Source organism: Lissotriton vulgaris, chromosome 6 (genome assembly GCF_964263255.1).
Source record: "Lissotriton vulgaris chromosome 6, aLisVul1.2, whole genome shotgun sequence".
In the NCBI taxonomy this organism is placed as follows: Eukaryota; Metazoa; Chordata; class Amphibia; order Caudata; family Salamandridae; genus Lissotriton; species Lissotriton vulgaris.
Genome location: NC_141694.1, coordinates 1,304,456,116 through 1,304,477,460, shown reverse-complemented (window position 1 = coordinate 1,304,477,460; position 21,345 = coordinate 1,304,456,116). Strand labels below are relative to the sequence as shown.

At 44.4% G+C, this 21,345-nt stretch overlaps 1 protein-coding gene across 2 annotated transcripts in view; it reads left to right on the top strand.

Moving 5' to 3' along the window:
• Positions 1 to 21,345, top strand: part of PDE7B (phosphodiesterase 7B) — a 1,067,027-nt gene that overhangs the window by 584,112 nt on the left and 461,570 nt on the right. Inside the window, exon 3 of one of the 2 annotated variants that reach the window (XM_086927441.1) lies at positions 18,013 to 18,045. The exons of the other annotated variant lie outside the window; for it this stretch is intronic. Coding sequence (XP_086783567.1) covers positions 18,013 to 18,045 — 33 coding nt within the window. The remainder of the gene's footprint in view (positions 1 to 18,012; positions 18,046 to 21,345) is intronic. 2 annotated transcript variants of the gene reach the window in all.

Sequence of the window (21,345 nt, the reverse complement as noted above, 5' to 3'; positions counted from 1 at the left end):
AAAAGTAGCAGAATTTCCAAAATCTATCTAAAGCTGATATTTGAATGTTAAATCATGCTGCACTTGCAGCCATGCAGGAAAAGTAATTATTTAATTTTCCCTCGTCATCGTCCGTCGAAATCCCCCCCCCCCCCCTCCACAGACCCCACTGTTCTTACCTGCATGGGCCACGGCTGTGCAATTGGGAGACTTATTACTAATATTAGCTTGCTCTCAGGACATTGAAGCTGTGGCTGCCGCGTTACCCAGGGCTCGAGTCGGGTCACCACGCGGGAGAATGGTATACCCCGACTTACTTTACCGGGTGGACGCCGTCCCCCCTGCCAAACAGCTGGACTTCACTCTTTGGCCTCTCTGGGACGAGATCGGATCTCGTCCCAGAGAGGCAAAGCACTTTAAAAATGATATCAGAGTAAGCTAACGCAACAGAGAACAGGCAGTGGAATATGACCCTGGGGCTGAGAGGTAGCATGAGCCTCCGAGCGTGGAATAATCGCATCAAAGGGGTGAGCGAGGGGAGGCAATGAGCCCGCTGGTGCAAGCCACCTTTCGTGACGTCACTTTCTGTCGTGACGTCATGAAAGGTGACAGCGTCCCCTCACTTCTTTTTTTAGGACTTGTGCCCTGGTATTCCCCATGTAGAGGCATTCCCAATCGATAAAGCCTTCTTGACATAACTGCTGATGCACTGAGGTCTCACTACTGGTAATCTTGCACAGAGTGACCGCTAATGTTATCTTGTGTGATTTGGCAACTGTTTCAACAAAGATAATATCGTTAGTAGCGCAAGATGGTTTTTATTGAGCATGAGTAGCTCATATTAAAGATAAGGTTGGAGACCCCTGACCTAAATCCACAGTTTACAAGCCCATTGCGCCGCTGGTGTGTCACTTTTTTTGACGCACCGGCAGCACAGTGGGCTTGCGCATATTTACAAGGACAGGTAAAGCCACCCTGCGTGACTTTTCATGGCCTTGTAAATTTGTCCCCTTTTCAGGCATTACTGTGCGTGAAAGGGGAGGCCCATGGGTGGTGTTGTGGGTGTCCCCACGCAACATCCTTGGAACCTGACGCTTTCCCAGTTTTACATTTTGTAAACCTGGGATGTGTCAAAAACCTAAATACTTTTATTTTTCCTCGTTTTTCCTCTTTCTATGCACGCTGCATTCTGTAGCGTGCATAGAAAGAAGATAATGCCATTAATTATTGTTTTTGTGCAGGAAGGTGTCTTTTACTGCACAAAAATAATAATTCCTGCAGCGCAGGCACCCTATCAAAATGATGCAAGGATGCCTGCGATGGCGCATGGCAGCCAATTGTGCGCCAGTGCAGGGATGCATTGTCTTGTTGTTAATACTATGCATCCCTATGCTTTGAAAATTATGCAGCACAGCGCAGCTAAAGAGCTTCCGGCTCAGCGCTGTTGCCCCTTATGTCCTCAGCTTACACAAATTAATCTCAACTAATTTTACTGGCTTTAAAGTGCTTTATAGGCAATATAAACTAAGAATACAACCAACAATAACAATAATCCACTTACCTGCAGGCTAGCCTCTGCCTCCCGTTCCTCTTCGGTCTTCGGCCTTCGGCACGACCGTAAGCAGGAACCACATGGGCTCCACTAGCCAATCACAACGCTGCTGTCTCCATGAAAGCAGCCTCATGATTTGTCTGTGCGCCGTGGTTAGGCACTCAGATGGGGACTATGAGCCTGTGCATGTTCTCCACCCAAGCTGTCCAAAACAGTAGGTGAAGAGTAAGCATGGGCGAATTTTGCGAATCTGGCATTCGCGAATTTTGCGAATTTGCAAACTCGCAATCCGCAAAATCCGCGAATTCTCGCGAATTTGCAGATTTTTTATTTTTTTTGTGTTCGCAAGGATTTCTGCCAGTTCGCGAGGGTTTTGTGCCAGTTCGCAATTGCGAACTTACATGTCGGCTTGCAACGGTCGCGATTATGTTGTTTCTACGTCTGGTTCATCATCACAGGTTCCCAGCACCCTCTGTTTCACCCCTGCCACCCTCTGTTTCACCCATGCCACCCTCTGGTACATCAATGCCACCCTCTGGTTCATCATCACTGCAGATTATGGGGGGAAAAGCAAGCACACCTGCCCTGCTTCAACTGATATGATAATTTGGGGTTGATTTATTAATGTGTCACTGTTTTAAAATTCCAGTCTGGCACCTGCTTCCTTATCTGTAATTTGCTTTCTGTTGCAGTGCAATTTTTTTTTCCAGGACCTTTGTGGCCTACTTGTAGCGATTCTATGATCCGGCTGTGAGGGTCAGAGCAGGGTCATACAATTGTTGCAACTAGCAACTGAACTCTGGAGGGGCCCCAGTCAGGAAGCACTACAGGGAATGGTTACTAATGATGAATTTGAACTTTTGCACCTGCTGAGTGCTTTCAGTTTAGCAAAACTCGTTTTTCTGCAGAACAGCATTACAGCAACTGTAATGCCCCAAACAAGCTTACTTGTGAAAGTTGATTTCTAATCCAAAAGTGATCCAAAGAAAGTCAAAAGGCCTCAAATCTAAAAAAGTGCAGGTAAATGTCAACCTGAGGAGTTATTCTCATAAAAATCATCATTTTCAGAAGGTCTATGCTGCTTGCTCGTGGATTTCTTGTGCAAAATTGCAATTTTTTGTAATTTCGCGAGTGCGAGATTGTTGCTGCCCGCCGCACCTACATGTTCGCAATTGCGAACTTACACTGCACGCCGCAAAATTGTATCACCAAGAAAAAATATCCGCTGCGTGCGAATTTGCGGATTTTCGGTAAATTCGCGAGCATTCGCGGATTGTGAATTTACCGAAAATCCGCAAAATCCGCGAGCGGAACGGATTTTCCGCCCATGCTTAGTGAAGAGCATGCAAAGTGTGCATGACTGTTTGTTCGGCCAAATCGTCATGTGCACTTAGAGTGTGCTCACCACTCTTCCCCCTGGCCCCTGTTCTGGCCAGCCCAACCCTGCCCCACACTTAAGCAGGAAGGGAAAACTAAAATTATAATAATGCGTAATCATTTTATTTTTCCTTTTTAAACTGCTTGCAGAGAAGTGGGGCGAGGCTCCTCCACCTCAGCAGAGGAGCCGCTGCTACCTCTGTGTCAAAAGGGAATACAATTGCATTGGTGTCAATTAGGGAAAGTTGGATCACAGTTGTGTTATGATGTTTACGATATTGTTTACGATATTCACAGCAAAATAGGGTTTATTCAGGGGGTCATGGACCATTACGTTTTTTTTAATTAGAAAAGAAGTCGTAATTTATATTAAGTACTGCTTAAAAATTATAATACTAAAAGGCACAATTATCAATACCTACTTGAGTACTTTTGGGGATTTATGTAGTTAACAGAAACAACATTTAGGGAATACGTTTGTAAGGAAGACCAACATGTGTGAATCACTGTAGGAACGAGCAATGGCATACAACAGCTCATGGAATGATTATAACACTAGCCCGCTTATACAAACATTGAAGCATTTCAGCCGATAACCAACAATTCTTCTTCAAGGTCTTCATCAGACCAACAGCGGTTGGGAAGTAGAAATTAACGTGGTGCTAAAATATAGGGAACTATAGTACCCTGTGTGTCTTCTTTGACATTTTTTTCAACCTTCAGAAATAATGTTACATTTAGTTTCAAGTGACTTAACAATAGTCACACATTTCATGTGATGTGAGTCGACGGTGAAAAGTCTGAAATAACCTGATCATTTTATTGCACCATTCATGCATGGTTCCTCATGTCAAAGACACAATGCAAATCTAGGACATTTATTTTTGAAGCCAGATTCAACTTCTCACACTGATATGTACATAACTTTTGCATTTGCATGGATTGTGCTTTACATTTTCTGTTGCAAAATTTAACCACATATCACAGTTCTTTAACAAATGTCATTCTCATATGGAAAGTGCATCTCAGCTACTTGTATATTCTGAGGCTGTTTGGAGATACCTATCTTTGAGTATGTGCAAGTGACCTATAATTGGTAATGATTTCCAGTAGTGGCCGGCAGGGATCGGGGTAGGGGCGCGGTGGAGATGGGGTGATGGGCTTAAAGATAAGAACAGAGCATACCAAATTACAGGGTCTCTCCAATGCCGTCCCTCTGTTGTCTCTTCTGCCGGAACAGGGAAGCAGGAAGCACTCGACTCCCAGGTTCACCTGAGCCAATCACAATGCTGCAATACAGCGTTGGCATTGGTCCGAGTGCAGTGGATCGGCGCTCAGCCAGGGAATGAGGGCCTGGGCATGTTCTCCATGCAGGCTATAATGCAGTCTGCTTGGAGAACTTACAAAGTGTGCATGAATGTTTGGCCAGCTGAGAGGGCCAGCCAAACATTCATGCTCAGGTTGGGAGTCCAAAACACTCCTCCTGTGCCCTGTTCTGTAAGTAGAGCATCCCCGACCACCCACAAAGCCACAGCAGAAAAACATAAAAGTATAATGTTTCACTGCTGCGGAGGATCCGCCACTGATGATTTCCATAGTGTTACTCATTTTTAAAAAAATCTTGACTCTTGAATGTCTTCTAATTCTAGGTGAGGTGTTTCAGTTCAAGGTGTTGTCGTTGGATGCTGTTACCTTGTGGCGACTTTCCTATAATATCTATCCAATTTGCTGTTTTTTTTTATGCAAATAAACAATAACAGCAGCAGAATTCTACATACAGCATGAGATGGAAGAGAAAAGTGCTTTGTCGACACTTTGCTAATAGTTGCAGGAACAGAATTGTACTTATGAAACTAGTAACGTTGGTGTTGAATGTTTACTTTAAGTACATGTGGTAGGGTTGTACGACGGAACAACGCTTGTAAATACATTGCAAGCCTTAACCACGCATTTTGTATCACGCATTTTTTACAAGGTGTATGTTTTTAGAATGGATTCCATTACCACAAATTGTTTGTTCATTTTAAAACAATTTGTCGGGAGAGACCCCCACACCCTCAACTTACTTTAAATGCGTGGTAAAGGCATCCGTTGTAAAGACATAAAGGTTGTAAAAAACATGCGTGCTTAAAAATGCGTGGTTAAGTCACAACGTGGTAAAAACCAAGGGGCATATTACCAAGCAATAGCGATAATTATCGCTATTGCTTGGTTAGCGTGAAAAAATTATCGCCGAGCTGCGGCGATTTTTATCGCAGATAAACCTTGGTGGTACTTCATGTACCCAGGGCCTGCAAATTAAATGCTACTAATGGGCCCGCAGCACTGATTGTGCCACCCACTTAAGTAGCCCTTTACACATCTCAGGTTTGTTATTGCTGCCTTTGTCTACAGCCCAGAAGGCAGGGTGCAGTGTATTTAAAATGTTTAACATGTAGTTTTGCATGTCATGGCAGTGAAAAGCTCCAAAAATTCGTTTTTCAGTACTATGAGGCCTACCTTCCCCTAAAGGATAACATTGGGTTCATTTATTACATTTATTGAGCGGTAACTTTGAATTCAATTGGGAGCAGGTAGGATAGTCGAGAATTGTCATTAGTAGACCTCTTTGATGGTAAAGTCAGATTTTAAGTCACAATTTTGAAAATACCACTTTTAAAAAATTGGAATTTTCTTGTCCTAACTATTTGGTGCCTGCAGTCTGTCCCTGGGTCCCATGACTAAATGTAGCTGGCAGTTGGTCTTTGTGTATTGCTCCCAGACAGCGAGATAAAGGGAAGATAGGTGTTGGAAGAATGTGCCACTCTGACTTAATGAGCAGTATCAGTTGTCACCTATCACACTCACAAAACATTTTTAAAAAAACCTATTGTTACCTCAGACAATCTGGGGTCAGGGCAGGGAGGCGGGAAATTTCAGTCAGCTCTGGCTGTGGAACTTCCAGGACCTTCTCCTGCTTCAAAGTGGACACCAGGTCTATAAATTAGACCCTTAGACCCTTCTATTCAGTACACATCTGGACCTGTGGAAGACTCAGAAGAAGAACTTCTGTGCTGAATTGCTGCAAAAAGGGCTGCCACTCTGCTGCCCTCAAGCCTGAGTAAGAATGACAGGCCCTGCACCTTGACCCCACCACCACCAGAGTGACTCCACAGGCTACCTGTCTGGCCTCCTGATCAGAAGCTTCAGGAACAGAACAGGCTTTAACCATCTTGAACCCAGCAACAGGACTCAGTCAGTTGTGAGTCTTGCCCCCCGAGTGGACCTAAGGGGCTCTGTCAGCTCAACTATAGTCCTAGCAGAACTGGTGCAGCGCGGCGCACTGCCTCCCAGAAACTCTGCATTGGAGCCACTGCACGACGCATCTTGTCCTTAAAACTCTGCTTCGGAACTGCTGTGCAATGCAATCCCAACTCAGGACTTCGTATCGCGGCCCACAGCCTCATCGGAACCGCCACTGTGCAACACATCCCTGACACAGGTCTTCGCATTGCAAATCCCTAGTCGATGTCAGCCCTAATGATGACGCAGAACTCCACATTGCATATCCAACAGCTTCTTCAGAAGCAGCCAGTATGCAATGCATCTTCGATGCAGGACTTCGCCTTGCAAGACCCTGGTAAAAGGCATCCTCGACGATGATGCAGGACCTCGCATTACAGCCTCTCAGCTCATGGAATCGCTGTTCTGCGACACATCTCCACATCAGGACCTTGCAATGCCTCAGCAGCTTGACGCATCCTCAAAGTGGGACCTCACAATTAGCGCCGGACTGGCCGTTGCGGGCACCGGGCAATCCCCTGGGGCCCTTTTTGTGAAAGGATTGTTTTTGCAAAATCGGCCCTGTAACAAAATCGGCCAAAAACTGGCCCCGGCTTAGAGCTTGGTCGAACCCCCAACCTCCCCCCGGGGGGGGGGGGGGGGGGGGGGGCGGCCGAGCACTTTGCCAGGGCCGGTTTTGGTTCCCAGTCCGGCCCTGCTCGCAATGCTCCACAAACAGGATTTAAAGTACTCTTGTTCAGCGGGCCTAAAAAGATCCCTGTAGCCATCCCGTGCTCTATCACGGAAGTCCTTAACTTGTCACTCAGTCCCGGTATGGCGATACCAAAAAGAACACAGTTTTTTCTTTGTGCTTTTTGGTGCTATTCTCACTTAAAACTTTTCCATTGCTTATCTCTGGTTCTTTAAATTTTACTATATTTTTCTAAGTTGGTGTGGGATTTTTCTTTTGTTGTGTTTAATTTTATTACTGTTTGAAGTGCTGCATAAATACTTTACCCATTGCCTCTAAGTGACGCCTTACTGCTCAGTGCAAATCTAGTAAAAGTTTGAGCACAGGTTAATTTTGTGATTAATTTTGACTTTGCCCTGACAAGGTTTGTGGCTGCAGCTTGAGTAGGGTTTCACCTTCAACCCGTTACCCAATTTCTTACAAGCGTTATACAAATATTCTCAACAAAGATGGACAAGTCAGTCTGTTGTTCCATCGCTGCACCTGTTCATGGAAAGGAAGACATATGAGCTCTGCTCTTGCTCTTCTCTGCTGGTAAAATTGTTTGGTGGGTTGAGCATTGGATTAATAGATTTTGTGTAACACAAGCCTCTGGATTTGAAGCTCATGGTGGTCATATACTTTAACAAGGTGGGTAAAGAACCACTGCATGACGTAACAAGTACACCTCTGGGTCACAATCCCATACAAAAAAAACGTAAAGCAATAGCTATGCAGCACAATGTCATCTTCAGGGTTTTAGGGGCCCTGAGCGAGACATAATTTAGGGGCCCTGTCTGGAACACCTTTGTATATTATAACCCAATTTCAATTGAATAATACATTAACGTTGCCCCACTGCTTTTAAGCAGTGTCACTAAAGGAAAAATACAATGATAATAACTATTAGTTATTATCATTTAAAGTTTCCCTTGTTGCAGCAGCTTTGCAGGCAGGGTGGGGGGAGGAGTGGTTTGCACTCCATGAAGTGCGCATGAATGTTTTGCCAGCCCTCTGGGGCCGGCCAAACATTCATACGCACTGTGCATATTTTCCATTACAGCATGCACGGAGAACATGACCAGCCTTCAATTAACTGGCTGAGCACCAATTCACGGCGCTCAGACAATCACAAAGCTGCATTGTAGCATTGTGATTGGCTATCGAGAGGCTGGGAGGCGAGTACATCCTGCTTCCCGCCCTGGAAGCGGGGAAGAGGATCGAGAGGAGACGGTGGTGGGCGGCAGACGCAGACACGTAAGTGTGTACTTTTTATTTTTGTATTTAATTCCCTCCTCCACCCGCCCTCTCGACCTTCCCCTCCCCCCACTGCCTTCAAATACCACCCGCCACAGTTTGAGATAGAGAAATACACAGATGTGAGATAGAAAGTTCAGTTTTTCAGGGGGGCCTTGGAAGGTGGGGACCCTGAGCGATTGCAGATAAAGCTGAGGCATGAGATATATACTGCCTCAGCGGACGGCAGCTTGTAGAGAGATGCAGAGCTCGACAAATGTTTTAAATAAATGAAAGCCCTTACGGACGTCAACACACAGCTCAAACATATTTGTCGGTCTGTGCTAATACATGTTTAGCGTCAACTCTGGGCTAAAGGTACACATCAGCTTTGTGACCGTTCCATCTAAGGCAATTTGGTTTACATTTACTCGAGACTACAGGGCATATTATCAAGACAGGAGATAAAATTATCGCTACTTTAGTGGCAGAAAACTGCGGTTAAAACGGCGATAATGGGCTTGATAATATGCTCTATGGAATTCCAATTGAAGACCATGTTAGATGTCCTTCCGTTTTAGCTGCAGTTTTCTTCCGCTAAAGCGGCGATAATTTTATCGCCTGTCTTGATAATATGCCCCTACTTTTCTCTGGCTCAAGGCCACCTAGACTTCCAGCTTCTTGTTCCTTGGTGGTTAGTTTCATGACCTGAGACGAGGTTCATCCTGCATATACCTTTCTAACATTCCTCCATGTGCTCTCTGCTTCAACCTGGCACTGCAAGGTTATTAGGAGGAGAAGCGTCAAATACCCTCCTCCTCTGAGACCTTAACCACTACCAGATAGTAGTTGGCTATTCAGAGTCGTGGTTAAGGTCATACTTTCCTCTTACATTAATAGGCTACAGAGGTCGAAGTGAGTGGGACTACTTTCATATAATTCCATTATTTTGCCAAACATTGTTGCAGCTGCAGAACTCTTCTTTTAACAGCTTTGATCATTCCTTTATTATTACAACTCTACTTGATGCTCCCTCTGTATCGAAATATTTCACTCATGCTCTGGATGAGTTTGACAAAATCCAAACAGTAAACTCTTTTGAACAATCTCTGCTTCCCTTCCTGTCTGTTTTTGGCAAGCAGGTCACAGTTCCACTACAGTGTTTTGTTAGATTCGATCAATGTGTTCTCCAGCTAGCATTCAAAGTCACTCCTGGCCCAGCAGGCAGAATTCAATTTGTTACAATCTCAGTGGCATTTCAAGTACTGGTACAAACCATACATGCAGCCACAGCCATTATCTTTCGAGGTTGTATGTCTTCTTTCATTATTTATAGTGATGAGATGTAGGTTATCAGCACTATCAACAAGGGTCTCTCAGCTATGACATTATTACGTGATATTTCCCTCTGCTCAGGGCTATTACAGTGCTACAAGGCATAACTTCCCTTCTTGTATTTGTAGAACTGAGGCAGAGATGGCAGCGCAAAAGGGAAAGGGCAGTTAACAGCTGTTAATGTTAGACAAAGTAAGAGCAACAAGGCCATTAGTCCCCGCCGCCTAATAACGTCCAACACATGGGGAAAATCAATCTCTCTGACCACCACTGAGGAACAAATGCAAGCGAACAACAATAGTTAGTGCCAGACTATAAGAATTGTGATAGGCTAAACGAAATCTCAATGGGCCACATGTAACAAGAGTTTTGCATTCGCAAACGGGCCAATTCTCAGAATCACCTGTTTGCGTACGCATAAAATGCTTTTGACATGTATCAAACCCAATTTGGTATGTGGAAGGGGCATGTTTAGGAAAACGGACTGCATTTAAAAATAAATGTTTGATTTAGTTAAAGCAATCAAGGACATTGTGGTCTGCTGACTCCAGCAGGCCACCATCCCTGTGATTTTAGCGAATCCTACGGGGTCGCAAGTAGGTAATTTCTCTTTATTGCACAATAAATAAAAATCTTTGCAATTGATCTAAAAATACATAATTGAGGACTTTTTGCAAAGCGGATAAAAGAAATAGAAAGAGAAAAGGATACAGGCTAGTTCAGGACAAAACATTATTATAAAAAGCATTTCGAAATTTGCAATGTTAATAAATATGAAAAAGATTTATATATGTACAAAAGCAGTTCAGAGTTTATCAAGTTCATTCACTAGCATCTGGATTTAGTGCTGTGTTTGCTAATTTCATAAAGTGAACCAGTCTACAGGCTAATTGGATGTCTTCTCCCTTAAAGCTGGTCAACAGAGCTTGTCTGCGGGTTCGCAAACGTCTTTGGTTCCAAAGCTGTGTTAATTGACTCCTTCGTTCACTATCTAAAGCTTTGCAGCTACACAGCAAGTGCAGAACGTCCTCCTTTGGATCATCGCAGAGTCTGCACTTAGTGTTAGAATCCAAGCGTCTCCACGGGGGGAGGTGATCTTTTGATGGTATTACCCCCATCCTCAACAGCAGAAAGGCTTCCTTCGCCATCCTTGAGAAGCCAGTGCCCAGGTATACCTGTGGTAGGGGCCTGGTGTAGCTCTGGATCACGAACCACCCGTGAGTCCTCCTGGTTAGTGCTGCTTTATCTTCTTCCAAGGATTTTATTTTCACAGTTTTATTAACGAGGCGCTTAAAACATTTGTGTGAACAGCTCGAATCCCATAGGTCTTTTAGCAAAAGGGTGTTTATTGCTGCCTGGAGAAAGACCATTGCGGGGGAGTCCATATTTTTTTCCAGCTCTTTCCAAAGGTAAGTGTTCAGAGTGCCCATCTCAGCACTCATTACTTTGTGCCAGCATTTTACGTAAGCACCCTTGCGTGCTATTTATGTTTCTGTAAGCCAAACTCAAGCCTTAACTGTTCTGGTGAGGTGTACTGAGGGAGACTGAAAAGTATTCGCATGGTTTTGCATACCACTTTGTCTAAGGTGACCTCGCCTCTCCCTCTCATACATTCACTGCCGTAGGTTATCGCAGTAATCTTGCTTGTAGTATGTCTAGTAGGGGGATTAAATTTGGGCCCGCTATTTTGTTTTTAATGCGTTTTAGTGCGATGGCCAGTGAAATCCCTCTGTTCTTAATTGCCGATTTTTGTTGCTTAAATGAGCCTTTTGTGTCGAAGATTATACCTAAGTATTTATATTCTGTTTCCATCTTTTGGTCGTGCAGAAACCATTGTGGGGGTTGCTTTTTGGATTTTTGATTTAATATCATCACCTTTGATTTTTCTGAATCTATACCCCCATTCTTTTCGGAAAAATTGCTTGTTGCATTAATGAGGTGTTGGAGGCCTACAGGAGTTTGGCTTATTAATATTAAGTTGTCAGTAAGTTGGACAAAGTAAAGCCCCCTAGCTTTGGGGCCAGATGATTGCAGTTGTCAAGGTCTTCAGAGAGGTCGGACAAAAAGAGATTGAACAGGGTCGGTGCGAGAACGCACCCCTGTTTCAACCCTTTTGTAGTCGGTATTTCTCTTGATAGACAATTGCCTGCCCCCAGTTTTATTTGAATCCAGGTCTCTGTATGCAATAAAATCAGTAGATTCAACAATTTGGGGTCAACATCCCAACTTGAGAGCTTAGCCCAGAGTTTTCCTCTATCTATGCTATCAAATGCAGCTGAATAGTCAATGTAGCACACATATAATGGTTTTTTATGTTTAATTGTGGCGTCTATTAACAGAGAAAGGACTAGAATGTTTGTCGTTGTCCCTTGATTTTTTTGGAATCCAGTCTGATTATTGGGGATTAATTTTTTATTTGACGCCCAAGCAGTTAGCTCTTCTAGTAGAAGCCCCGAAAAATATTTGGCATCTATGTCTATAAGGGCAATGAGCCTGTAGTTCTTGGCATCACTCCTGTTGCCATTTTTGTAAATCGGGCCGATGATTGATCCCTTCCAGGAGGTCAGGATTTGTTCTGCCATCCAGATTTCTAAAAAGAGCGGGAGCAGTTGCTCGGCCCAGTAATTTGGTTCTTGTTTATAGAGAATGGGGGAATTCCGTTTGGGCCTGAGGCTCCCTCTTTCCGGCCTTTCGCAATTCGTCCCTTCAACTGTAATATAGAACCTGGGAAGTTGGGCTCCTCAACTGGAGGCTTTGGGGCCTTCGTGCTCTCCTCCGAGATCTCTAGGTTTCGATAAGCTTTGTCGTATTTTTCATTGTTAAAATGGTTGGTTAGATATTTTACCCAGATCTCCTCCGTAATGTAGGAGTTCACTACGGGGGCTTAGGATTCTCTATTTTGTTAACATTGTTCCAGAATCTCGCGCTGTTGTTGTTTCTAGAGTCGTAAAGCAGTTTCGCCCATGTTTTTTCTGTGGAGTCCTGTTTTATTCGTCACAGGATTTTGTTCTTTTTAATCTTTAATGACCTCAATTCGGTCAGTAAGTTGTTATCGCTCCCGTTTTTCCACAGCCCGCGAAGTGTTCTATTGATTGCAGTTTTTATTAGCGTTAATTTACAGGTTTGGGGTGTCTGAGAATGGATTTTTGGGTTACTTATTGGCCAAGCGAGTAGTTTTTTTGGCTGGTTGGTGCATAGATTTCTTGTGAGGGGTTGTTCTTGGTATTAGCTAGGCCAAAGGTTTTCAGAAAGATCTCCCAGGCAATTATGTTATTGTCATACAGTGGTGTAACACTTTCCCAGCACATCTTGGCATCTTTCACAAGTTTTTCTGGATCACTAGTTTTGCATTTAATTCTTTTACATTTTGACGAGGTTGTTCATTTTTGCACATTAGTTGGAAATGATAGTGCAGTCCCATGTGCCCTCAGTGTCAATTCTTGCGGGAGGTGATTGCTGCAATCAGATGTGCCGATTTTAAAATTGTGTACTAATGTGAAAAGTGAATAAGATATAAAGGTGTAATCAATCGCTGAGCTGTAGATGGAGTTGTGGAAAGTTGCTACTTGGGGTCGATCCCCCGGTGATCGTCCGTTTATCGAAATCAGGCCCAGATTTGTTAGATCCTCTAGTAGGTTTTTCGATAGGTTTGTTTGTTTGCCCCATGGGCACTCTTCCAATTGAGGGATCCCCTTACATGCAAGTGTTCTTCTGTTGGATGATTCTTTCCTTTGGCCTTTGAAAGGAACATATTAAAGTCTCCCGATACAATAAGGTTCGGAGTTTCAACTTCCGTTATTAATTTAGTCAGTTCTAACACCAGGGACTTTGCGCCTTTTTTTCCCTTTCGGGTGCAGATAGGTATTGACCAGGATTAACTCTTGTCTGTTTGTTCCCGGGGTTAATACTTCCAGCTGGACTGCAGTAATTCCATTTTCCGTTCCAGATGTATTTTTATTCAGCAGTTCTTTTGCTGTATTTATTGTTTTTATCGAGGTGTATGTAGTTAGGCCTCCTTTCTGGTGTCTGAATTTGGAGGTTCTCCTGGCTGGGAGGTGGTATGTTTTAAAGCCCTGAAGGTGGAACTGCTCTGCCAACCAGGTTTCTTGTAATAGAATTAGGTCATGCTGCTGGAAGTATAACAATAGGTCTTTATTGGTAGTTTTTGCACCCAGCCCATTTATGTTCCAAGAACATAGTTTTAGCGGCGGCTTTGTTTTTGGGCCATTTCTAATTCGTTGTTCAGACTGTCATGGCCCGGTCTGTCTGAAATTGATTGTTTTTGCTACCCAATCCCATTCTTGTTTTGGATCTGGGTCTCCTTTGTTTCTAAGCAAAGGGGGATCTCTGGCCTTTCGTTCGGCTGAGCTTCCGCGGGCTCCTCTCAATATTGTTTTTTTGGGTGCACCAGGGCAATCTTTGTTCTGGGTTGAGTTAACGTGTTCTTGAAAATTGCGGAGTAGTGGTTCGGGGTAGCCAGGGTTGTAATACGGTTTTATTCGAATCCCCCATGCTTTTAATTGCCTTTCCTCTTTTAAGATTTTTCCCGCCAGGTCTCCGGAAATCCAGGTAGTTTTTGTTATTTCCTGCTCAGATAGATGTTTGTAAGTGATAAATTCTACGGCCTCTCAATCTTGGGTATTTAATCTTCCTAGGTTTGTTATTGAGTTCAGAACTCGAAGGATGTTGCTTCCGTTTAGAATGTCCTCTCGGCCCTTAGATCTGTACTCTGGGATGAATAGTATTGATTTGTAGTCGACGTGGTTGGCGTTCTCCACAGGTTGTTCATGTTTTGTTTCCAATTCAGTACTTTGGAATATTCTGGGATCTTGAGTAGCTTGCACTCTCTGGTTCTGCGGTTCCTTATTGACAATTGAGTTGTGGGTATCGTAAATGAAGTTGACCAGATATTGTTCAGGTTTTATTTCATGTTCTATTCTTTGAAGTATTCCACGGGATTGAGGGGCTCGTCCTCTCCGGTTCAGTGATTCCTTGTCGAACTTTACCTCGGGTTCTTTTTTTCCTTGTGGTTGGGGTCATGGTGAAGGCAAGTTCCCAGAGGTCTGAACCTCCTGTTTTTTGTGAGGCTATATTTTCAGCAGTTTTTGGTCCCACTTTTTGGGAACCTAAGGAATTTGTTGCACTGTTATTTATTGTCCCTGGATATTCTTGCTTTGTCACTTCTGCCTCTGATCCCTTAATTTTATCGGCTTCTGAGTGTTTGGTCTGTGAGGATGATATTTCTGGTCCCATTAGAGCAAGGTCGTTAGGGGGACTCAGCCTAACTTTTGAATTTGGTTCATCATGAGTATTTCCTTGTTCCATCTCTGGATCTGACACCATTTTATTTGCTTGTTGGAAGTAGGATTTTATGGTGCATATTTTATTTCTCCCTTTTCTCTTCATTTTCTGTCTTTGTTTTGCTGTTTGTTTTCTGCCAAGCCATTGGTCTCCGGCTTCTGAATTATCTGGCGGCTCACTAGGATTTCACTGCTGCTGTTGTTCTTGTTGGAGCGAGTGTGAGGATCCTGCTTGTTCTAATCTCAAGCTTTTGTTCCGATGTGGTGTTTGTCCGTCCTGGACACCCTCTTGGTGTATGCTCAACTCGTACGTTTCCTTAGATCGGGCTTTTAAGCTGTTTGGTTCCGTGGTAGATTTGAGATGATTCGCAGCCTCTGTTTTTGGCTTTGAGGCATATTCTGCATTTTTTCTTTATTCGCTTCCAGCTACCATTGCTTCTCTTTGGGAGTTATTTGCATACTTTATATCTGTTAGGAGATCGCTCATTACAGCCGACAGAGTGGCTAATTTGTCGATGATTGAATAACATGTGCAGCTTGGAGGGTTGATTGTTGTTTTTGATTGGGCTCTTTTAATCAGCTAGTTCAGATCTAATAACTTGTTGTCAATGTTAATGAAATGTGTGGTTAGGCGGGTTAAAAGGGTTAATTGGATATCCATCTTATCCGAATGGTATTCCATGGCTTTTGTCGAGAGATTCATGGTGTTTTGAACTGACGCCCATAGACCGCTTTCTTCTGTAGTAAGAGCCTTTGGCGATTCATGTATCTTGCTTTCTATGTCTTGCGGTGACATAACACACTTTCCCTGGGAATAGATATCCACCATTTTTTCCCACTCTTCTGTTGTCAGGAAGGATGAGTAAGTTCCAGCAGTACCCGGGGACCGAACCTGCGGTTTGTTGGTGGAGTTGTTTTCTGGGGATGTGGTTTTAATTTGATTCCAGATGCCGTTTGTATTAGTTGTTGAGAATCTATCTGTAAATGAGTGTTGAGACCATCCATCTCCTTTTTCTAGTTCATCAGTGTGGTTGCATCCCTCCTGTATTCCTGTGGGGAGATGGAAGATTGGGAGGGGAGCGGCGCCGTTTGCGGCTGTTGATGCTGAGTCTCGAGATGTAATTGAGCCAAGATGGCTGGATTGGATTAGGATGTTTGGTTCCAAAGCCACTCCAGGGGCCCCAAGGGGTGATTGTCTGAATGGAATGGAGTGGTGTGAATGGTTTTGGATTAAGGGGTGCTTTAGGTACTCGTTATAGCCCCTGCATTCTAAGCTTTCTTTTTGCCGCCTGAGTTTATTCCCATCTTTTTCGTTATCTTGATCACTGTTTACATCTGTCTTAGGTTTGGACGTTGGGTCCAGGTGGAGTTTTATTGATTTATCGTTGTTCAGGGAGCTCGCCAATGCCGATGCTGGTGCTGAATCTAAATTATCTATATTTGTTATGGGAATTTTTTCCGGGCGCAAGGGGGAGGGAAGGCCCTTCTGTGTGGTGCTCATGTGATTCAGCACTGCCCCAGCGTCTTTTACGAAGGCAAATCTAGAGTAAATTTTGGGTTGGAAGAGAGGTTTTTGTGGTTTGGTCTGGACTAACACCGGGCCCTCTACTTCTGATTCCCCTTCCGTGACCAATTTAGCTAAGGTATCATCCACTGTTTTGCTGAGTGCATCGGTTCTCATTGATTTCTCCTGGCAGTCGGTGGGCACCTTGAGGATCTTATTTTTCATTTTCCGGTTGCTAATTAATGTTGAAATGCTCCGCCTTTCTTTGCCCGATCTCATGTCTAGTTCCCTGCCTAAGATAACTGTCTATCTGTGTCTCTCTACCTGTGATCAAAAGCGGGCTGTTATACCTGTTGTTCCTGATAGGTATCGTAAAGCTCCTGCTTCCGCACCACTTAATTGGTCTCCCTTTTAGCATTTTGGACTTTGTAACACAGCCTGGTAATCTCAAATGAATCCAGGCAAGTCCTGGTGCCAGGTAACTTTGTTCGGATTAATTACCCACCTTCTCCTTGTTTTTTGGACACTTTAGACACTTGTTTAGTGTGTGTTTCCTGATTTTCTTGATTTTATTCAATCACCTCCTCTACCAGGAGTAGCCTCGTGTCTTTCCTTGTCCTGTCTGCTGCAGCACACTGTGTGCGGCACTCCCTAGCCACCAGAGCGGCCAAAACCAGCCGAGAGTAACCAGCTGAAGCAGCCAGTGCGAGATGGAGGCACAGGCGCAGGCAGAACAGGTCAGTGTGGGTGTATAGGTGAATGGAAGAGGCTGGAGGCTGTGGTCTGATGGTAAATAATGAGGCAGGCAGGCAGCGGGCAGATTTAATTAGACCCTCTGTGGTTTTACACTCGGGCAGACACAGATGGGCACAGAAAACACTGCTGCTGACAATCGCAGTTGTCAGTCACTATCCCAAGCGTGACCGGCTGAAGTTTATACAGTTTATACAGCGCCCGCCGCAGTTGCGAGATAGCAGGGACCCCCCCGGGGGGGGCACAGGACCAGTTACGGTAAGCGCTCCCCCTGATACGGGCGCTGCAGCGGCTCACCTCCAACTCCGTTTGCCGTGCCGTTCGCTCTCCCCTTCCGAGGTTGCTCCGTGGGCTCCCCCCTGCCGCGTTCTGCTGCTCCCCGCCGAGCAAGCTCTTCTTTAGTCTGCTTGCTTGCTTGCTTGCTTGCTTGCTTGCGGCGGCGATAACAATCGCAGTTTAGGGGCTGAGTTATGGCTGAGTTATGGCGGTAGCGAGTGAGAGTAGCGGGCAATAGAGGTGGTGGTAGAGGTGATGGGGGGGTATCTCAGCTCTGCACTTGCTCCGCTCTGCTTCCACCTCTCTGCGGCTCTCTCACGATTCCTCCGACTCCTCTGACTCACGGCTCCTCCTATGAGACTACAAGCAGCAATGGAAGAGCAAGATCAAGGTGGTCGCAAATTCTGACCTGCCTCATTTACATTCATGAGGTAGATCATTTGCGAACCCCAGGAATTGCAGAAAGTGTTCAACATAGTTTCATACATGCAGTTTTGAGATTTCCAAATTGCAAATCGTAAGGATTTGCAATTATGGAATCGCAAACCGGTTACTTGATACATCTGGCCCAATGATCCTACAGGGTACTAATCAAAGTTATAATATTTAATAAAAAAACATTGCTGCTTCAATCAATGCAAAAACAATGCAGAAAGGCCTACTAAACAATACTCTCCATCTCCATGTTGCTGTTGTTTATGTCTTACAGGGAGGAGTGATAGCAACTATGGACAGGAAAGAGGTAAGACAAAGAAATTGACCTCTAAAGGAACTAACTGGGCCACTTGACAGGAACATCTGAAAATGTGTTTGTCTCTTACAAGTATGTCTTCAGATTTAGATCTACATTTTGTCTGTTTTATGCAGCTAGTGCACATAGAACATGGCATTTAGTTGCTGTGTGCCAGACAGCTTTAAACACACCATGCCACCTGTGTACTTAAAAATTCAAAAGAAAACTCAAAGTCCAAGGGCTTGATTAGGATGTCAGGCTGATTACCACCAACAGGCCGTTGGTGGCGGTCTGCCCTACAGCCAGGATAGCGGCTCCACCGCTGCATTATAAAGCGGTCAGTTGGGACACACAGCGGTCGGAGGGACAGACTGACTCCTCTGACAGGCTCAAGGAGTCTGTTGGGGTGGCGGTCACACTATAATCCCTACCATAGGAGCAGAGGCTGTGCCGCAGGTATAACCTTGTCCCTTTCCCTCTGCCTTTACATGGTGGACTGATCGCCCTGTAAAGGCAGACGGAAAATAATTTTGGAGGCCCCTAGCAGGGCCCCCGTCCCCCATGGGCCTCTGGTATGGTGTCAGGGGGGCACATGTTGTGCCCCCCAAACATCCATACACTATGTGGCAGGCACCACATGGTGCCTGGCACACGGTGCATGGAGGTTTGAAAAATGCCTTTTTTCCATTGTGGCTTGTGCTGCAGTCCTTTTCTGAGACGCAGCACAAGCTTCAATGGAAAAAGGCATTTTTCCGACTGCCTACACGGCCGTTGAATCGTAATTTGCCTGGTGAACTTCCCCACTACATGTCAGGCAATTCCATTCCTGTGGTGATGGTGGTTGGCCCTCATGCTACCGTCATTGTAATCATGACCAAAGTCAGAGCTGTGTCAGTGCTTGATTCTTTGTATTCAGGTTTATGTATGTCTAGTAGCTGGTGTTGAATTTTTCAGGTTATCGCAACATTGATAAAGTTCTGCCTCAGCCCTCAAGTCGACAAATAAATTCAGTAAAAACACACTGAAAGCCCTGTCCAAGTGACACATAAAGTATATACTAACCCTTCATGTGATAGCCAGTGCGCATTTTAGACATGTCCAATGTTAATGGTGACATCAGTGCAGAAGAGACCCCTTTTTGACTGAAGCAAAACCCCCAAACTGCTGGCACGATGTTGAATGATCCCCCTCAGGATGTTTTTTTAGACATGATGAGCCATGATACTGTGCTTCAGATAAACAGAGCAAATCCGGGATTCACTATCATCTCTATGCAGACGACACTCAACTCTACCTCAAGGTTGCCTCCACTCATGATCTCTCCATCCTAAGATCTACTCTTGACTCCATTCAAATCTGGATGTCAACTCATCAATTGATTCTGAATCCCTCCAAAACTGAATTCCTCCTCTTCTCCTCACTCTCTCCTCCCCAGTTCAATCATGGATGGATCAGATGAATCTACTAAACAATAAACCCATCATTGTCGACAGCGCAAAATCCCTTGGTGTCATTCTAGACAAAAAACTCAATCTAACTCCCCAAATCAATTCTGTTGCAAAATCTGCTCGTTACCAACTGCGCCTTCTTTGGGGAATCCGACGCTTCTTCCCGGAGCAGGACCTTATAACCCTAGTGCAATCGCTGGTCCTCTCCAGACTAGACTACTGCAATTCTCTTCTTACTGGCCTCCCCAAATCTCACCTGTCCCCACTTAAGTCTGTCTTCCATTCAGCAGCTCGTTTCATTTATGGGGCCAAAAGAAGCGATCACATCACACCGATGTTATCCACCCTCCGCTGGCTTCCCTTCGAGGCTAGAGCTATCTACAAGACCGCTTGTATCACCCACAAAGACTTGCACTCCTCCTCTCCCCGCTACCTGGCGAATAAACTGAAACTCTCTGGAGGCTCTAGACCTTCACGCAATGCGGAGAATCTACTGCTTGAACCTCCCACTTTCAAGAAGGAAAGAACAATGGCCCAATCCTTTTCAGGCAACGCAGTGAGAATCTGGAACTCCTTTCCGCCTCAGCTCCGGACCACCGCCTCCTCCCAGGCCTTCAAAAGGGACCTCAAAGTTCTCCTCCTCCAGAGACACCTCCAAAAGTAATTCACGTCCTCTTGCTATTTGGAGGAAGACTTCCCACTACTGATAATTTCTACTTTCCATGACCATGGTAGTGCCTTCCCAGTGTATTCCTGTGGTTGGAGTGTCTGCCTTTTTGCAGTATTTTTCATGTACTTGTGTTCGGTGCACTTTTGTAACATGCACACACCACTTTGCCCTTGTAACACACTGTTGCTACCTCTCACATGTTTTTACCTTTGATACTTGCCCAAGTGCCACCTTTGCCTATGCAACGCTTGTTCCTGTGCCTGAGTATCTAGCACTTATTGCAGTATTATACCTCAAATTATACTTTGTTTTCTCTTATAACTGCACACTTGTCACTTTTCCTCTTGTGCACTTTTGACTACCTCATGTATTTTTGGTTGCTCACAATTTTTACTACCTCATGTATTTTGTTTGCTCACAATTGTCACTATTACCTTATGTAACGTAACGTATGCTTTTGTAATTTGTTCTTTTGTAATGTTTCTCATTATGTTTCATTTCTGTTCCTAATGTGAAGCGCTCTGACGCCTTCGGGTAAAGTCCGCGCTATATAAAAATGCATAAATAAAATAAAATAAAATAAAATAATGTACTAGGAGAGCATAGGTTGTAATGTTTTCTGACGTGGTCCTGCGTCATATTTCAGTTTTACATGTATACCAAAGTCATACTGATTAGATCGTGTGTCTGTGTGTTTGTGTGCATACGCAACTTGGGGGTAGAGTGTTGTGGTGTAGAAGATTGAAGCAAGCAGTGTTTAATTTGAGCCAGTGTTTGCAGGTGCGGCCCACCAGCCCTCATATATGGGGAGCAAGACTTATTTTTCCTCATCAGACTATGACCCAGAGCATGAGAGTGAACAACACGTAAGGGGAGGGGGATGAAAAAATGCGCAAAGGGTAGAAATCAGGAACCCTCAAGAGTGAAATAACGAAGCAGACAGAGTCTGGTTGTGGATTAAAGAGGCGTGAGGTGGAATCAAGACTATGCAGCTTTGGTATTTAGCACGTGGACATAAAATAGCACCTGTCATAGGCTTCTAAGCAAATTAATCATATGGGTTAAAGCAAAGAGCTATTCACAAGAAATATAATAACCATTCAATGTAAAGCATGATGCCTGGATCTATGTGAAAACAGTACACATTAAATAATCATATATATGAAACTGCAGACAATTGCTTTTTGATAC